Here is a 19,725-nt window from a genome sequence, read left to right as displayed (position 1 = left end):
ATGACATATTCAAAATTATCCATAACTTACTGTATCTCTGTTTTTCACTTATTTCATACTTATAATAATCTTTGTTTGTCAGTACACCAGACCTGAGTTCACATGACCCCAGAGCTTTATGTTAAATTTTTGTATGGTGCATACCCTGAGAAGGTAAATCTCCATACATATGTGGATCTGGCTCTGCCCTTAGTTATACAGTATTCATTGTGACTACACAAACCATTCAGTTAGCAGGCTGTGCTGTTACTGCCACACAATTCATTGTTATCTGTATATGGATCTAGGGCACCCTGTCAAGGGAATAGTACAAGTCTAACACATTGTGCAACAGCTACACGTCCTTCACTAAGCAGCAACACCCATTACCAGTTAATAGAAAAATACAATAAGCATTTTTGTACTGGGCAAAGCCCATAAACCTCACATGGTGCAGAAGCACACTGCTGTAAAACAGTGTAGAACTGATTGTTTCCTCTACACTCTGCATGTATAATCTCTAAAACACAGTTCATTTGGCAAGCATCAATATACAGAAGCACTGTTTGATGATTGCCACATGCAATCACCAGCATTATTCCAAGAGTGGCACCTTTGATAAAGTGTCCTCTTTCCCTCTTGGGAAATACCTACTATTGCCTATTCTACTCTGATCAGTGATGGTGTGTGTGTGTGTGTGTGTGTGTGTGTGTGTGTGTGTGTGTGTGTGTGTGTGTGTGTGTGTGTGTATTCAAAGTGATGGGAATAGGAAGTCAGTTTTGAACCGGACCATTACAGATGCAGGGTTCCTGTGAGAAACCTTGGTCTTCTATTACCCCTGCCTGCTGATTATCCAAGGGGGGGGTGTAACTGTGTGGTGTATCAGTCCATGGGTAAGCAACAACACTAAAAATAAACAGAAAGCTGGGGGTTCCCCTTGGGGATCTCATTAGCGATGGCATTTATAAGGGAGGTGAAGGTACCACCATGACAGAAGTTGTCACCACTTCAGCTTGGAACTGTTAAAGGTGTTGCATACTTAACTTGTTACTTGGGTTGAAAGGAGTGCAGTAAATGAAACAAAAGTCCATATTGGAGTATGCTTGTGCTATATCTTTACTGAAAATAATAATAAAAAAAACCAGTTGCTGGTTTTGTACAGCTTTTGACTTTTGTATCCTTTTTCATCTTGAGTGACAAACTGGGTAGTGGGAATCTGTGGTCAGATAGTTTGTTAGTATGTTGGTTGCCAGTAGATTCAGTATGTTCATGTCATCTTATGTAGAGGTACAACATGACACAAATACCACATCATGTAAGAATAGGTATGTGTGTTTATTTTGTATTGCTAACCAGGTTGGTACACTAATCCACAGACCCTTTTCGGATACAGCCCAGGCTAAACAGATAAAGTACAAAGAAAACAATCATTTTGCAGTAGCATTGATAGAAGATAATAGGAGAAAAGTACACACATTTTTGAAATAAGACAATAAATACAACAGCAGCAAGATCGTTATTTACAACACTGCTTAAAACAGTTGTGACAGTGCAATGCAGGAATACCCCCCCCCTCATCTATTCTCCTTTCATTATTTCAATCTCAAACTTTTTTTTGCATATAATTAAAAAAATCACAAATTGTATACAACTTTTCAAATTATCCTTAAATGCATCCATATTGTATAATGCTGATATCAGTTACACCCACCTAATGAGTTCTGCAAATGCTACCTTATTTATACCGTTACGTGCATAACATTAGTATGTTGCATCTATGTAAGTGCCTACAATGTTTTGCTTGCAAAAACATAGATGCATACATGCATTCTGTAGATAATATGTTATGTTTTCTAATGCTAATATTCAGTGTTGTTCATGTGCTGATCTTTGAGGATTAATTGAAGGTCATCTCTTGAAATGTCTGCTATCAACTTGTCAGCTTGTGCTGGAGAAAGCTACAGTGGCACTATATCATTCAAGTACCTCTCGGCCTGCTGAACTCTGTCAGGGGAAGATTACCCCTCTGAGTACAGGTTTAAGTACTGTTTCCCATAAACTTTACAAGACCTGCCCAGAGATATCATATTAACCTCTAAGATCTCTCTAGAGAACTCCACAACTGCCTTTTTTCAAGGTACCACACTTCACAAACTACTTGATTGATGGTCTGGTGCTTTAATCTCAGCACTATACATTTTGGCCTTGTGGGTAAAGTTCTTCAACTGAAGGATTCTTTTCACTGAATCTGTCTTAGGATTTATGGCCGTATTTTTTTTTCTTTTTTTTTTAAACCTGCCATTTGTATCCTGCAAAAGAACTTCATCCTGTTGCAATACAGTCTGGGGTCTTAAAGCTTTTCTTTGCAAGCCTGTATTTAGAGCCCTATAAATTTATACCTAAAACCAAAACCAGATCATGGTCAAGTGGGGCCTTAGACAGGATAACAGTTCAGCCCCCGCTTCCCCAACAGCAACCCTCCATCCATTTTAGTGTCCCATTACTTGGTTATTTTTCCTCAGTTACCATAAACACTTTTCAAACCTGTCAATGTGCTTGCTGTTTTCTTATTTACTTCTACAATGATTAGAGATATTTAAAACTTTTATTTCAGATTTTATAGCACAAACACATAGTAATTGCTAACCAAGCAATAAAGTCTCACAGTGAAAACAGACTTAGCATGAACAGTAAGCTTCTCTGCCCTTGAAACTCACATTAATTGAAACAGCATTGAAACCCACATTCAAAGAAAATGCATCTAGCCAGTGGTGGATTAAGTTTACATTTTCAAACTGTAGGCCCCTTGCGCACATTCTTTAGATCATGCATACATGCATGTGTTCTTTGATGCACCATCCTGATTGTATTAAATTAACCATCTCCCTAAATCAACTGTGTTACAATAATTCCTATACTAACTAGTCTTAACTTTCCCAATAGCATTCTCCTCTCCATTCCATAACCTTTTCTAGTATCTCTGCAGTCATTTCACATTCATAATGTCACTATGAACTATCACTACATCACTCCTCCCCCTTACCCTGTCTCTTTTCCTCCTTCTATACCTCACACCACTTCATCCAGCTCACACATATTTCACAATTAATTCCATCACTTCTATCCAATCCCCTAATCACAAACACTAATCCAAAATATCCCCTAGTCTCTACTCCACTAATACATTGCTACTCCACAAACCCACAATCATCTCACAGACACAGAACATCCTACATACAACTTTCCTCACTACACAGTACATCTCTAAACACAAACTGCTATACACAGAACACTCAGATAGCACCAGCACACCAGCACGCCACACAATGTGGTGATATCCACGCCAACCCTGGACCTACCCTACCCATCTCCCACCCCTCTAAACCGCACAAATCCCTAAAACTCACTGCCATTAACCTGCAAAGCATTAGAAACAAAATCCCATAATTCCATGCCTGGATATCCCATTCAAAACCTGATATAATTGCTGTAACCGGGATATGGGTAAAGCCATACATTAAAGACTCTAAATTCTTCCCTCCAGGTTTCTCTTGTTTAAGATCAGATAGATCTCACAAAAAGGGGGGGGGGTTGCACTCCTCTACCCCAACTCCTTCTCCATCATTCCCTACTCAAACTCTATTCCCCAATTCTCTGTAGCAGAACTCATCATAGCACATCTAAAAATGAACGACTTCCAAAGCCTTTGCCAGGTAGTCATATACATCCCACCAGGTAATAATATTCCTATATTAGAAGAAATCTTAGCCTGGACCTCCAACAATATCCCAATGAAACGATAATTCTAGGCAACATCAGCATAAACTGGCTTTATCACATTACCCCCTCTCCAAATATATCCATCAATCTCTATGACTTCACCCAAATTTTACTAGTGTAACCCGGCCCAAGAAAAACAACAACAATGGCTCCATTCTGGACTGGCTTTTAGTATCTGACCCTAATAAAATCTCCTCTGCAGGAACTCTGCCCTGCGATATCAGTGACCACTATCCTACATACATAACATGCAATACCTCCACAACCCCACACCAGCATCAGTTCAGGGCCACCAGAATTCTAGCTAATTTTGAACCAATAACCTTTAATAAAATTAACTGGAACATTCTAAAATCTTTACCCCTTGATGAAGCTGTTGAATTTTTCAATTCAACATTCCTAAGCATACTCAACAGAATGGACCCTCTGTGAAACAAGAGAATAAAAACTAATTATGCAGTCTGGCAGTTTAGAGATACCAAAAACTTACGATGTCCAGAGACAGATCAGATGAAGTCTAGCTTGTAGACAAAAGCGCTCATATTTGGAATTGTTGGCTTATTATAAAGACCGTTTTTTACCTCAGCAAGGTGGCCTGGAGTTTATATATTGATCAGTATTTGGTTTTATAATTATTCGGAGTTTGTTGAGTTTGTTTGTTAAAACCATTTCACTGAGAAGAGATTTAAGAGTTTAAGGACTCATCCAGTCCAGACCAACCACGCATGAAGTTTTCTAAAATCCATGAAATCCCCTGATCTTACAGAAGTCTGTTTCTAATATCCAAGTACTTCCTCATAACTCTTGTGAGGCCTGATCACATGAATTTCTACGTTTGGTAATGATAAATGGACAGACATTTTTCTTAATCTCCCCCAGTCTTCCAGCAAGGAAAATAAACAGGAAAAGGGAAAAAGCACTGCAGACTTGTTCTCTTCTGCTTAAATTAACTTTTTTTTGCTCCTTCTCACATGTAAAATAGCAATTCATATTTATTCACATATTAATACCAACAGTAAAAATCTCTATATGCAGCAGGACAAGTTTATATCATTGTTGATATAAAAGGAAAAGACTGTTTCCTATTTAATTGGAAATGCCCCTTTTAAGTTAGCAGGCGCATTCATAGCCCTGCTCCCACTCCATTCACTGGCACTGAATGAACAATTTAGTAGACCTGATTTCACCGGCTAGTTAACTCTGAAGAGACAGCTCAATTAATGATCCCCCTAGAGAAAACCTACAATTATTACAATGAGAAGCACAAAGATGGTATCATTGTGGTAGCAGTTATTTTTAACTTTTACATACAGAATTTTAAAAAATCGTCTCACTTCAAGATGTATAACAATGGAATTTAAGGTGCTTCCAAAACCTGAAACAAGTTTTCTAGTGCCAACACTTTCAATATGTTTATATTACTGCCCATAAGAGTCGGTGATATAAATTAAACCAGATTTCTGATAAGTAAAAATGCTATTTTTTTTTCAACAGCATAATGTCACTTTTGAATGATTAAAAGTCAGTTGGGTAGCACCTGCCAAATCCATTTATGTGAAAACTATTGCTGTAATGTTAAGATATATATGATGAGTAAGGGCACTAGCAAGCCCACTTAACTGTAGCATAAAAAGTAGGGGGCATTAAAGGGGATTCTCACAAAGTGGCACTTGAGGGGTTCTGGTTATATACAGACATTTTTTGAACTGCCTCTGTGCTACTAGTAACACAATTTCCCTGTGTTTAATCTTTAATAGGGCTCATCTAAGGAGTAAAGGTGCTACACTGAGGTCCCCCAGGTAGGAATAGTTTCAGTTGTACAGGACAAAGTAACTGGTACCTCCAATGCATGTGCCTATAGATTTTCATTGCTGGGAGAAATTCCACTCTTCTACTTTGCTTCTCTGAAGAGAATTTCTAGTCACAGTGTAACCACAGTCAATCATTTTAATTGTTTTTCTTTGGGTTTAGAGGACTGCTAAATTCTTTTCCAGTAAAGCATGGGATACACATTTCAGTAGAACTGTTGGGGGCATATTAGACCTTAAATATTGTGGAAGAAAAGCCTGTGTCCTTTCCAGGATTTTTTTTTTTGCAAGTAAGCCAGACAACTCTGCAATCTTTTGGTCGATATATTGCGAACAGTCTTTCCCCTCTACTACTACTTCCAATATTCCATGCAAGTTAAAGTTTGTATGTAGTCCCTGATCCTCCATTCCCATGATTCTCACTTCTATGAGCTCAGACCTTGTTTTGTCAGCTGACACTCGAGTATCTCTTAACACAAGGTCCACCTCTCCCAACCTGTCAGAAAACTCAGTGTGCACATTTCACTTCCACTGTTTGAGATTGTTTTATCCATATATTCTGCTAATGCTCTAGTAATTTTCTATAACTCAGACAGACATTACTTATCTATGATCTTTTTCCCTGCACATTCATCTCGGCTTGTTCAAGTAACAATGTGGCTAGTCTGTCCAAGTAAACTAGAGCAGAACATTCTTCATGGCAACTCTGATGTTCTCTCCAGTGCTTTTAATATGTCTTGCTTTTTTTTTAATATTATGTATGTATTTATTTACAGCAGGCTGTCAAAGTGTATGTATTAGTGTAGGAACAGCACTTTCTACAAACAGTGCTACATCTGTGCTTATCCATTAATTGTTAGAACCATTTCACTGAGGAGTGAATGGAGTATGCCCCCTGGTGTAACTGAAAGTCTTAAGTCAGTGTATTTATTTACTGGTTGCGGAGGATGTGTGCAAACCTTATACATGAGGGTGTGTAGCATTTGCAAAATAAGGGTACTAAATGAATATCTCTGAGTTAGCAGATTTGTATTCTGTACCACAAGGTGCACATTCATTTATTCTACAGTGAATGTCTGATTTTTATTTTTATGATGTAATATTATGATGCTTAAACAACTGTAATTTACAGCTAATAGCTATTATTTTCTGTTTAACCAGCTGGAAGATTCCTAGGACAGCAGCCACCTTTCAGATGCATGCTTTAATTAATTCTTTACTTTTTCCCAATAATTAACATTGTGACCGGAATAATTATGTAAATAGATAACTCCTGTCTCTTTTTCTGTGAGATGTTTTCCAGTGGGTACTATATAGCTAGTTTTATAACTCAGTGCTGTTGCTAGGTTAGTTGGCACACCAGAAAATCCCCAGAGGGGTACCCCTCCTCGAGATGATGACCAAATGAAAAAGGTCCTCTGAAGTTGTAGACCAAAAAATAAATAAATAAACATTTCTTTTGAAACTATTGCAAAGAGCTCACACTAGCTCCTTGCTGCTAAGACTCTCACACAAGCTACATACAAAATAATACATTAATTTAAGCAGACATACAAATTAATACATTCATTTCAGCAGATACACTGTCTATCATCATCATAATTAGCTGCTCTAATGATTGTCATTAATGCATTCACAGTTCATTGGTAATTCTTATAAAGCACCAATTACTCCTCCTAAGTGCTTGTACCTGGGGCAGCCACCTCACTTACCCCAACCCCAGATGTGGTACTGCTATAGCAATAACTGGCAAATAAACACAGATGTTTTGATTCATAGTGTCTAGTAGAGTGTATGGGGGAGTCTAGGGCCTCCAGTGACACCTTCTACATCAAATCCCATTTCATCTCAGCCAAACAAAACAAGCAGACATATTATCAAAACTTTTAAATAAGGTTGGGGTTCACCCCTTTACTTCCATACAGGGAACTATAGTAGCCAAACCCACTTGCCAATATAATGAAGTCTACTGTCAGTAAAAAATAACATGCTTTAGAAAATGGGGATGCAGAATCAGTAAACAATACTGAATTCCGAGATGTTCCAAAGGAGGGAATAAATCTACTGCAAGAGTATGGTAAAAAGGTGTGCCTAGTCATAGTACAAAATTTATGTGCCATGGCTAACATCTTAGTTTTTTTTCCACTTACTAACAACAACTGTTAAAAACAACTACTAAAAGAAATAGTACCCGGAAATGTAAAAGTGCAAACAGAAGAAAGGAACATAATAATACTAGTGCAATGTTCAAAGGGACTATGAGACTAGGGAGAAAAAATACAGAATTGACACAAGTAACTACAGCAATAGCTGTGTGTGTGTGTTTGTGTGCATGTATGCATGTGTGTGTGTGTGTGTGTGTGTGTGTGTGTGTGTGTGTGTGTGTGTGTGTGTGTGTGTGAGTGAGAGAGAATGCACTAATACCCTCAGTTACATGGAAATAAAGGGCCTTTAAGGGTAGTGAGGCATAGGGCCTCTCAACATTCGTGTATAACTTGTTATTTTTCTGTAACACCCTTCCTTTTAGGCATTATTGCTAGCATATCTCTTAGCAGTAAGTGTCCTTTTTTAACTTCTGGCCCTAATTAAATGGGCTTCATCAAACTGAGCTGCTATGAAGCAACCAGCATTCAGCATGGTTACTTATTTTACATTACAAAGACATGCATCTGTAGCATTTCTCCCAGAGTTTCTGCTGAACATTGAATCGTTCCAAGTCAGACTTTCCCGGTAAACAAATGTTAAATAAATAAATACAAATAAATAAGTAATTGTGTAGGAGGAATCATTGTATAGCACTGTTCAACACCACTGTTTCTCTGTCATCCTTTGACCTGTGATCCTAATAATGAGTCATATACGGATTTTTAACAATGCTGTATCATAGGAATTGTTTTTAAATTTATGACTGCATGTATGTATGTAGTAATTTATTTATTTTAAAAGTTCATTTTATGGAACCAGATAGTACTTATGTATACCCTATGCATGTCAAACTTCCTCCTGCTTAATTTAGAAAATCACTATTTTAAGTATAGCTTAACAGCAGTAGTCACTTACTACACTTTGAATAAGTCTAAATCTGAAGCCCTGTCAATTATCTCAAACTTTACCCAGAAATGTATATTTTCTGTGATGTTGTATTCTGAACCTTATTCTCATTTCATTTTTACATTTGTAGCACCACCTTGGAGAAGGACAATCCTTTTGATCTACTCTCCTGATTCAGAAGAGCACAACATCTTGATAGGTGCATTTGCAGACTTCCTACGTGTAGAGCTTTGCTGTGATGTCATCCTGGATCTTTGGGACACTGGAAAGGTGGCACAAATTGGCATCATCCCATGGTTATATGGAAAGAGAGAGCTAGTAGAAAGAGAATCAGGAAAGGTCCTTTTGGTGTGGACGAAGTTTAGCAAAGTCTTATTTGAACAGTGGCTTACAATGAAACTCAGCTGTGGATCCTGCCACAGTGATCCTCATGACCTTTTCAGCACAGCAATGGCATGTCTTCAGAGTGACTTAAAGCAAGGAGACAGGTCCAAGGACTACTTCCTCATCTACTTTGAAGGACTATGTGAAATAAATGACATTCCAGACTCTTTTCATACAATAGCCAAATTTAAGCTGCTAAAAGACTTGCCTGATCTGGTATGCAAGCTACAAAACCCAGCTGAGCTTTCTTGCTGGTTAAAGTTTGTGATCAAGTTCTTTGTGCGAAGGATTGCTCAATCTGAAAGGAGCAAAAACCTAAGGAGGCGGGTGGAACTGTCCAGAGTCCGGCAGCAAAGTGGGACCCAGTGGGAAGAGGATGCAGCTGAGTTAGAACTCATATCTTCAGATGTTAGCTTAATAGACCAGAGCACAAGTTCAAGTCTGTAGGCATGCATTCCTGTCACTGTCCTCTTGCAATAGTTTGTTTTTGAACAACATGTCATACCACAGCACAGACAAGTTTTCTTTATGTCCTGCCAGAGATTAAAGGTAGACAACTCATTTCTGTCTACACATTATATTTTTTGAAAGGACAGTTCATTTTCTTCAGTTACACAGAATATTCAAAGATCCTGAAGTCTACAGAGCAGATGCTTTAAGATTATTGTTTGTTTCATTTTTGTGATGAGTCAGGGATCACACCAGATTTTTAACATTGCTGTTTTCATACATATGGTTGTATGTGTAAAATGTCTTCATTTTTTCTATACACTAATCCACAGTTTTTTTGTATGCTGTGGGCTGGTTCAAAAAGAGTTTTAATAGGAGCTGCTGACAATCTGCTATGTAGTTAATCTGCTGTGGACTGGTTTCAGCAGATTTGGAAGGTGCCAGTTCATGGAGAAGACAGTGTATTGCGGCATATAATATTGTAGCAGACAATAAGCTAACTTGAATGGTTGAGAGAATTTAATAATGGACATCAAGTCCTCTGGGCAGTAATTATGGTGCTGTCTAAAGTTTACTGAAGAGACAGAAAATGTGCCTTGACTTAGTAATTTAATTGTTATTGTTGTAAGCAGTGCCATGTATTTATATGCCCCCTCTGCACAAATAGAAATATGAAGGATATTCCAGCTACAAAGAAACAGGAAGACTGCAACAAGTTTATGGATGCAAATGATAGTGTTAACGTCTTACCTAGACATGTCCCCCTTTGTTGTGGGGATATTCCCTTCTTTACATTTAATGTCTTTCCTGTGTTTTGTAGTAACAGCTACGTTCTCCCTTTCTACCTCAGGAAGTAATATTCTGCAGCAAGTCTTAGCTGTCAAATGGATAAAGCACATAATCGTTCATGAAGTAAATTGTTTTACTGGAGACTTGTATCTTGAAATTATGAAGGCATGCATCTTCGATAGGTTGTCTAAAGATACTAAAAATCAAAACCGTTTAGCATATCACACTGGCATTTAAATAAATTATTCTTTTCCAACTCAAACTCATTTCTTTGCATTATTTTTGAAACTTTGCGTTCTAGCAGTTAATCGAGAAACAAAGTTAATGCTTATTTCCACTTGGAAGAGTACATGTTAAAAGAAGGAATAATATGTAGAACAACTACTAACACACTATAGTGCTGAGTTTACTGATACCCTTTTCAAAGAAATTGTGTCAACCTGCTACTTATAACAAATGAAGCTTGGGCCATTTTTCTTTAAAGACAGGCCATATACATCAGTTCACATCTGCATGAAAATTATGGCCTGAAATGGCAGATAATCTAGATATACCAATTCTAGTATGACTGAAAGGAATGTGTTATGTTAAGCTCACAGCAAAACAAACAAGTTTTTGTAAAAAATCATGTACTGTTACACTACTGTAGTCTCTAAAGTCAGGTAAGAGGAATCTGAGAAATATTTAGAGGGTGCAGATGATGTACAGGTCTTGACCTCTGTATTACTGTAAATGTGTGTAAGTATTAAGAACATAATCATTAGAATCACACAGGTCTGGTGTAGGTCAGTCAGGTACCAGACAGCCTTGAAATTTCTACTTGGAGTCCCAGATGACAACAATCCACAACTCTCTTGATATTTCAAGTACTTTTTTTTCATAATTCCACACCCCCATTGTTTCATAAACATCGCTAAAATGTTAATCAGTTCATAGGTGTTTACTAGCCTAACAACCACAAGAGCCTTTTTAAGCTTAACCTGCATCCCAAATCTCTGACAAGTTTAGGTTCCCTTGATAAGTGTAAGCAAGGACTTGGGAAATGAAACATTTACAAGCAGGAGCCTGGGAGATGAACCATTTACAGGTTGCCTGTGTCCATTAGAGACATAGGTGCCAAATCAGGGATGAATTTCTGGTTTCCCATCCAATTAATTCACAGAAGAAAACATAAAAGTCTCTAAAACATAAAACAGAATCAGAGGATAGTTCAGTTTAACCTCAGAAATTGCTACAAACCCATTGCTAGTATTTGGAAGCATGAAACTGTATTTACTTTCCACTGTTTTTCAAATGATCAAATCTTTCAAAATACAATGCCTATGGGCATAGAGTTGTCACATCAGAGTATTTTCATAATGAGATCAGCAATGTGGGTACCATCAAATGAGATCAGCAATGTGGGTACCATCAAGTAAGAGAAGAAGATTTTGCACTTTATGTTGCTAGAAGGAATCGTGTGGCTTGCAAACACTCCCAAAAGCATTTCCTGGGATTCTGATAGCATTATGAACATCTTTTTTTTTCCTGGTGGTTCATACTAACTTAATAATGTCAAGTTACTAATTCAAGTTGTCACCCCTTTCAGTCTCTGCCTTCCATGTAGGCACAGTCTCTCTCAACATAGCACAAATATCATCCATGTTCTCTGCTGGTAGTGTTCATCAGTGTTATCAGACTAGGGTGAGCCCAATTCCTCAGCACCACAACCTGCAGAAAATAGTTCAAGCAGGGAGGGATTTTTCTAAAAACACCACTACAGCTCTGCCAGAGTAGCTGCATATCTGATTTTGTAAATAAAAAAAGAAAATTTTAGCTATCTCTCTACATATTGTCTCTCATTCCCATATTGAAATATACATACATGTCCAATCTGCCAGTCATAACATCATATAAAAGATGGCAATAATCGAAGAACCAGAATGTTGACTCAGCTGAAAGACCATAACATCAAACAGAATATTGAACTCAGAACATCAAAACCAACTCCCCATGCAACCCTGTCCAATCTAACATGAAAACCTCTCACAAAACTCAACAAAAACCTCTTGATGACCATCATAAATAAATAACTCATCCTACACCTCATTTTCAAAGTCCAGCACTTCCTGCACCCATAATGCTACCCCATCTTAAAGAACACAACTCCTAAAAATAACCAAAGTAAATTAATAACTAATGTCTTGGTATTTGCAGGGGGCAAGCCTTAAATAAAATATACCGATGCCAAGATTGCACTACCATGAAGAAAAAGGCATATTTACAGGTGCATTAACCTTGCTGCTGCTGACTACATGTCAGTAGCCTGTATTCAATGTTCTAGATTCAATGTTCTGTTTATTCGATGTTGCGGTCTTTCGGCAAAGTCATCTCAATGTACTGGGATTCAACATTCTGGTACTTCGATTATTTGAAGTAGACCAGGGAATATATCTGTCAACCTATGTTCAACAAAATATATGACAATGCATGAGAGGTGGGCAAAGATTGTGATGAATTCCAAAAATTAAAGTAGAAGCAGAAAAATTTCACTTGAGAGCATAATGGCTATAGTGTTTGTGTACTGCGCTCCACTGTTGGCAGTCACGATACTGTACTTTAAAATGTTATTTGGTACTTAAGTTCAAGTCCAAGAAAGTTTATTCAAGTACTTGAACCAAACAACTGCACAAATAAATCGGTAGAGGAAGCACAATAAAAGTAAATCAGACAAAATAAGAAAAGACTAAATTAGATAATCTAATAAAACAATAAAACACTATTAAGGCCATTTGTAATAGAAAGCAGTGAAGCAGAGGGTAAAAATCAAGCCATTCAAATGCAAGGATCTTATGGTGATGCTTAAAGCTGCTCAGAATTGGGGATCCTCTCAACCGGCTAGGGTATAAATTCCAAAAGTGTGGACTTGGGTAAGCAAAATAACAGACCCTTAAAGTATTCAAGCCATACCACTAGCATCATTAACAGCCCCTGAGAAGTGGATCATCAAGGACCAGAACGGCCAACAGTAGTCCAGACAGTCCTGCAGATAGGAGGGACTCAAGAAATACAATGCAAGATAAACAAGAACCAGAATTTCAGAGGTAATATGCTGCCTGATAGGAAGTCAGTGCAGTTCACACATGACTGTGACAAACTGGTAGCATCTGTGGTGCGAAGGGGTTTTTAGACTCTGTGTGATGTATCTCGTAACGTGTGACAATTCAGACGTAGGACTGGAATCATTAGCAGGTGTGTTAAGAATCAGTGCTGCACCTAGTGAAATAAGAAAGATAAAATGATTTGTTTTCTTCCTGCCTCCCTCATTCTTCAGTAACAGTAGGTGAACCTGCTCCTAATGCAAATTTTCTTGATGGGGAGAATAACAGAAGCTCAGCACAGATGTGTAGAACATAAAAAATAAAAGTTCTTCTGTTTAGTTCTTTATTTCTGCACTGCAGAAAAATCTATATTGACATTTCCTACATAACCCCACTCACTCATATTAACCAGAGTTGAAACCCGTATTCTTCTGTAGGTTGTTCTCTTGCTTCTAAACAGGAGCTGATCATGAACTGAGCTAAGTGTCCATATGCATTTCTGTGGGCACTGTTTCAATGCTTGCCTATTAACATCTCACCTACTGGCCACAACTTCATCATTTTGTATCACTTTGCCTCAGACTTGTATCATCTGTAGGGCTTTAAGTTTTAAATTATAGTATTTTTTGCTATCATAGATGCCGGAAGCTGTTGAAGACGGGGGGTGGAGGGTGAGAGGAGTACTTAGTGATCTAAAAAGGGCATTTTTTATAACTGTTTACTATCACAACATAGGTTCACTTGGAGGACATTTTAGGCTTAATCAATTCCCTTTTGGTGCTTGAATAAACATTTTCTGATTGGTCTTACCTATCCCATGGCTGATAATTGTATATTAGCCCTAGTAAGAATAACTGCGATCATTCCATAGATAATTTGAGGAGACCCATGTAAGGGTTGCAGCATTTAGGAACTGCCTCTATCCATTAGTAGCATGAGGGGCAATCCTGGAGTACATTTTCTATTACCCATCCTTAGATCCAAGTTGCATTTGAATATGGATGTATGAGCTTTAATTTATTGTTATGGATAGTCTGTTCTGGAACAGAGGTAGCCTCTGTGCTATATATCCATCTCTCCACAACATTCAGTTTAGATACCTGGACTGAGTATTTCTGATGCCATTTGACTTGCTGATGTTCAGTAGGTCCATCTGTATTAGGTCGGCGGATGCCTTGTATGACAGACATCTCACCTCTAAGCACTCTGTAGGATACTGAGTATAGTAATAAATCTTTGAGGTGATCCATGCAACACCTATTGTTTAGGACTTGTATCCTTTTAGTAAGGTATCTCTGAAGGTATTCCAGTTATTGCATGGGGCTGGACAGATACATGCCAAAGTGGGCATTATACAAAATGATTGACCTAATGAGAGCTTTGTAAAGGGGGACAACATCTCTAGATCTAGTCACAATCAATGTGTTTATAAGCATTGCAATATAAAAAGCTTTTCTATATTGCAATGTGTTTATAAGCATTGCAATATAGAAAAGCTTTCTTATGACTCTGGGCACATGTTGGTCAAAATGTAGATTACTGTACGCACAAGTTCCCAAATGCCAAACAATTAAGTCAGTTCTCAGAGGGCATTGTCATGATTTTGACACCAGTTATTGTTTGGGAAAAACCTTCCTGTATGATGGTTAAGTCATTTGGGGATTCAATAACTGTTCCTAGCTTGCAGTCATCTCAAACTTAGCTGGACAAAGCCCCTTGGTATTTCCTTTTACTTTTGAGATGTATATGCCAAACAGAAAAAGTCTCAGCACCGAACCCTGGGGGGCTCCATTGGTGACTGGTCTCTTTCCCCATTTTGATCTCTTGCATCCTGTGAGCAAGTTGGTAATCCAACTAGTGATGTAAGTGTTTGCTCCTACATTATTCATCTTTTGTACTACACCTGAGTAGGGGATTGTGTCAAAAGGCTTGGCCATGTCAAGGTAATGTGACTGTTTTACCTTCATCCATTGCTTTGGTAGCAAGAGTAAAGCTTAAACTTTACCCATGATTTTGAGCCTTTCCCACTTTCCTCTGGGCTGTTTTCAAGCATTTAGGGCCAGCTTTGATTCACCTTCCTGATTGTATTAAATTATATTCCTTGCATAATACAGCACCAGTTGTTAGATTGTGTTTTAAATTTGTAGTTTTAAACAGTCTTCTAGTAAGCAATGAAACAAAATGCATGAACCAATGACAACACTATCCATTTCAGAAAATTTAAACCATAAAAGGCCACTCAAACTTCTGTCATTACAATCCACCAATATAAGTAAATACGCAAAATCTCTGCAGAAGTAAGTCATCTAAATAATTCTACATTAAAGAGATCTCTAACTAATGAAGAGGTTGTTGCTAGGAAACAACTTTATATTTCATCGTTTCATCTACAAATAAAGTGGCTGTTGCCCTTGAAGAATAAAGAGAATGGGGATTCTCACCTGTCCCTACACCATGTCCTATTTAAGTCATAGGCAAATGTTAAATTCTTAGATCTAGTACTACTGGGGGTGAATTTCTGATTTCCCATGCACTGGTCCAGGTTGCACATGACATACAGTTCTAATGCCCTGGGAATCATCTCTGTGTCACTGCTGGACAGAGGCACAGCAAACTAATGGGTATAGTATTCTCATCCTAAGGGGTGGTGAAAGACACACACACTCTGGCTAGGCTTATAAATGCCCTAGGGCAGATAGCCTAGTATGTACCTATGAACCTATGCATTTATAACACTAGCATCTTGTATGACATACAGTTCGATATTCACAAATGAGATAATTATTTACAAAATTCCAGCTAGCTGTGCTAGCAGTACCTTCTTTCGTCACAGCCACAACTGAAAAATGTCCCCCTTAGATAGAAAAAAACAATAAATAAAAAGCATTACATACCCTTAAAACTGTACATGACTATGACTAAACTGGATGAGCTCTCTGTTATACAGTCGGCTAAATTAAACTATGAATGCATACAATGAGTGCATATTCCCTTAATTTGACTTATGCCATAAGTTTACAATGAAATCAAGAAATATATACCAAGTAATGTAAGAAAAAAGATGGGAAAGGATAAAAAGCAAAACAGATATTGCATTTCTTGAGGTACAACTGCATGCATTACAAAATAGTTTGCCAGTTCAGCTCATTCTAGGTATAACATGAAACAGTGGTACATAACACGGAGGATTATGACCGGGTTGCCAATTGTAACAAGCATATAATGCATTCAAGACATGGATGCTAAAAAAATCACATTAAGAGCAAAGCTCAAGAGATGAATCCTGGCATCCATGTCAAGAAAACATAACATTTCATTACAGAGATCAGATCATAATTTGTTGTAGTGCATGGAGATTTATCGTCTCCATGTACTAGTAGCTAGTGAAAATCCAATAAAAAAAAACATGATGTGTTGTACCAGCTTTGAAAGCATGTAAGGCAGTGGGGAAGTGGTTGACATCTTAAAATATTACCTGTGTAAGAGAAGCAGTTGTGACCAAAGTGCTGGATGTACTTCAGCAGGCAGAAAAGGGAACTGAAATTAAGCTGTTGTTTTCTGGCCAGCACTGCCTGCTTTTAGCACAGGCTCAGCAGCACCTGGGGGATAGTTAACAATCCTCTAAGCATTTTTAAGATCAGATTTTGATCTTTAGTAGTACTTAACTAGAAATTAATCTGTCAAAGGAAAAACTTCAAAGACCAATACACGTAAGGTTCAGTTAAGGTATATTTATTTACTTGCCGCAAGGAGACAAAAACAATCAAATACAAGGATTTGTCTAACTACTAACAGGAAGTATGTTTATTCTTATACTGTTTTACAAGATGGCCTTCTATGGCTAACGTAATCAAACACAACTTTCAATATTGTTCTACAGCAGATGTTACTCAGATTTTCTGCTGACATGACAGGATTTGTGAGAAACGTTTGAGAAAAACAACATGGTCTTGGTGGGCTCTAATTCGTTTACAAGCTTCCATTGTACAGTGTTACATTTCAAGGTACTCTTCTAATTCAGATACAAGCAAATGCTGATTGCAGTTCATATTTTCAAACAGGCTTTGTCCTAATTATCTATAGCTTCTGCAGCTGTGTATTTTCCTCACAGCACAAACGGAACTTCTTGTCTAAGTTTCATACAAGTAGTATTGTTCTATTCATTATTTTCCTAACATAAGCAGAAATCATCTGCTTCTCAGTACATTTCCAAGGCACAAGCAAGATTTTAGCTAATAATACAAGGTCAGAAAGCATCTGCAGTTTGTACAGATTTATGCAGTATGAAATAGAATAAATGTGTTAACCCTTTTCAAGCTCTAAATGCACTGAGCATATTACTAATACACACATTAATACATATTTTCTGACATTTCCCCCCTTTAAATACTTTTATTCGACTTTCAAAATAAGCATAAACAGTTTGTTTTCTTCTCCTAATCTCTTCCATTCAGGATTTGCAGTTAAGAGAGTCATTCAGTTTAAACTTATGAAAGCATTTTCAATCTTTTAACAGTTCCTCAAACTCGGCACTTTGATATAAGGTTTCAGAAACTGACATGTCTATAAGGTCTTTAATCAGTCTTTTCATGCAGGGGATGCCACAACAAACACATACTCCCAGTAGGAGCATTCCTACACAAATGGCAATCAGGATGTTCATTAGGATGGTACCCCACCCCCCAAACCATTTCTGGAAAAAGTCCATCAATGGGTTTGGGCCTGGTTTGGTCATGGCCGACACTTGCTAAATTACCTCAAGATGATTGTCTATCTCGTGTTTATGGTCAGAAATATACGAACAGCATTCTTCTTGGATTAAAGTGCAAGTACCACCTCTCGCCGCTAGGGTGAAGTCGAGAGCCATGCGGTTCTGAAGCACTACAGTTCTCATAGCATTCAGTTCATCAGTCACCAATTTGAGAGTGGAAAAAGTTGCATTACTCATTACTTCGAGAAGTTTCAACAGTTTTCTCAGCTCCCAGATCAATTTCACTGCTCCATATGCCGGTAATATGCCTGCCCACGATATAAAGCTATTACTCAAATCCATATGTGTCAGTCCTTTGCCTGTGGAATAATGGTCTTTCCAACGCACATCGATTTGTCCCACTGGATTCACATGTTTCTTGATGACCACTCGGACATTTCAAATTTTTCCTCAAGGCAAAACTGCAGTGTGTCGTATGGCCGGAACCAGGTAACCCAAAAAACAACTGCTGGACCAATTCTCAGGTAACCATCTGTATGCCTTTTTGCCACACACAAAGTAACAATCCTCTGCTTTAGTAGTAACTTTGCTATGAATATACACTCGCCCTGCATGAAACATTTTTCTATCTATTATAGACAGTTGTTTACAAAGAACGGAATTATGTTTTACTTCATCAAGTGTTTTGCATCAATCCAAGAAATGAATCATAGTTTGTATTACAATAAAGATCTACTTTGTTACCTTTAGTGTAACATTTATAAGGAACAGTCACATTGCAATTGCTCCAACCCACCTGAACAGTATTATTTTTATAAAAACACACAGTTCCCTTTTGTGGAACAGACAAGTGCAATGCTATTTTATCTTGTGATGTAATGGTTGAGGTATCATAAATCAAGTTCTCCCAGGTCTCATTGACCCCTAGGGGGACTGTAGTCATTAATATCCCCCTGTATGCTGTCAGCAAAGCTGTGCAAATCCAGCAATTTGAAACACTGAAAGTCTCAGCATACACATATTAACTTGCCTGGTAAGTGTTAAAGTTTGGATGCCAGTCAATGAGTAATGCTTCACGTTTATTCAGTTCAGTTTGTGTGGCTGGGAAAAGGAAAGGCCACAACAAAAAGATTATTGTCACCAGTACAGTTAACAGGATGATTATGCAATACTTCTGGGGAAAGGGTTGTTCTGCATTCCTGTCTCTTCTGGACTCTATCATTTTTACTCTTGGCATGGAACAAGATTTTTGTCCAGTTCAAAGTTCTTTACTAATTTACAGTGCGTCAGGTGGATCCAGGAGGCGTGCTCCACTATCTTGACTGCAGTGGGTGTTGACAGAAGCACTTGATATGGACCTTCCCACTTTGGTGATGCCCAATTCTTCCTCTTTACTGTCTTCACCCAAACCCAAGTTCCGGGGGACACTGCCACTTCTGACGGTCTAGTTCATTCTTTATCTGAAACAGAATTTGACTGCAACAAATGTTTAGAATTTAACAAATTTTGCATGTACTCAGCTAGTGTACTGTCAGCTTCCTGGTCTGCGGGCATGAGAGATTTCCACTGAGGTATATAATAAGCCCTTCCAAATAACTTTTCAAAAGGAGTCAATTCTTTTGCATTCAGAACAGTTCTCATGCTCAACAGTGCCAGGGCAGACAGTACACCCAATTTCTCTGCGTTCTACTAT

General features: G+C 37.9%; 1 protein-coding gene across 1 annotated transcript in view; it reads left to right on the top strand.

The window, feature by feature from the left end:
* The window catches only part of IL17RE (interleukin 17 receptor E), a 560,820-nt gene extending 550,317 nt beyond the window's left edge, over positions 1 to 10,503 (top strand). The window contains exon 16 of the mRNA XM_044077387.1: positions 8,749 to 10,503. Coding sequence (XP_043933322.1) covers positions 8,749 to 9,449 — 701 coding nt within the window. The 3' untranslated portion in view covers positions 9,450 to 10,503. The remainder of the gene's footprint in view (positions 1 to 8,748) is intronic.
* Positions 10,504 to 19,725: the final 9,222 nt, after the last annotated feature.

Source organism: Protopterus annectens, chromosome 7.part0 (assembly GCF_019279795.1).
Source record: "Protopterus annectens isolate FY-2018-M chromosome 7.part0, PAN1.0, whole genome shotgun sequence".
NCBI lineage: Eukaryota > Metazoa > Chordata > Ceratodontiformes > Protopteridae > Protopterus > Protopterus annectens.
Note: the sequence above shows the minus strand (reverse complement) of the source record. Positions and strands in the feature narration are given on the sequence as shown.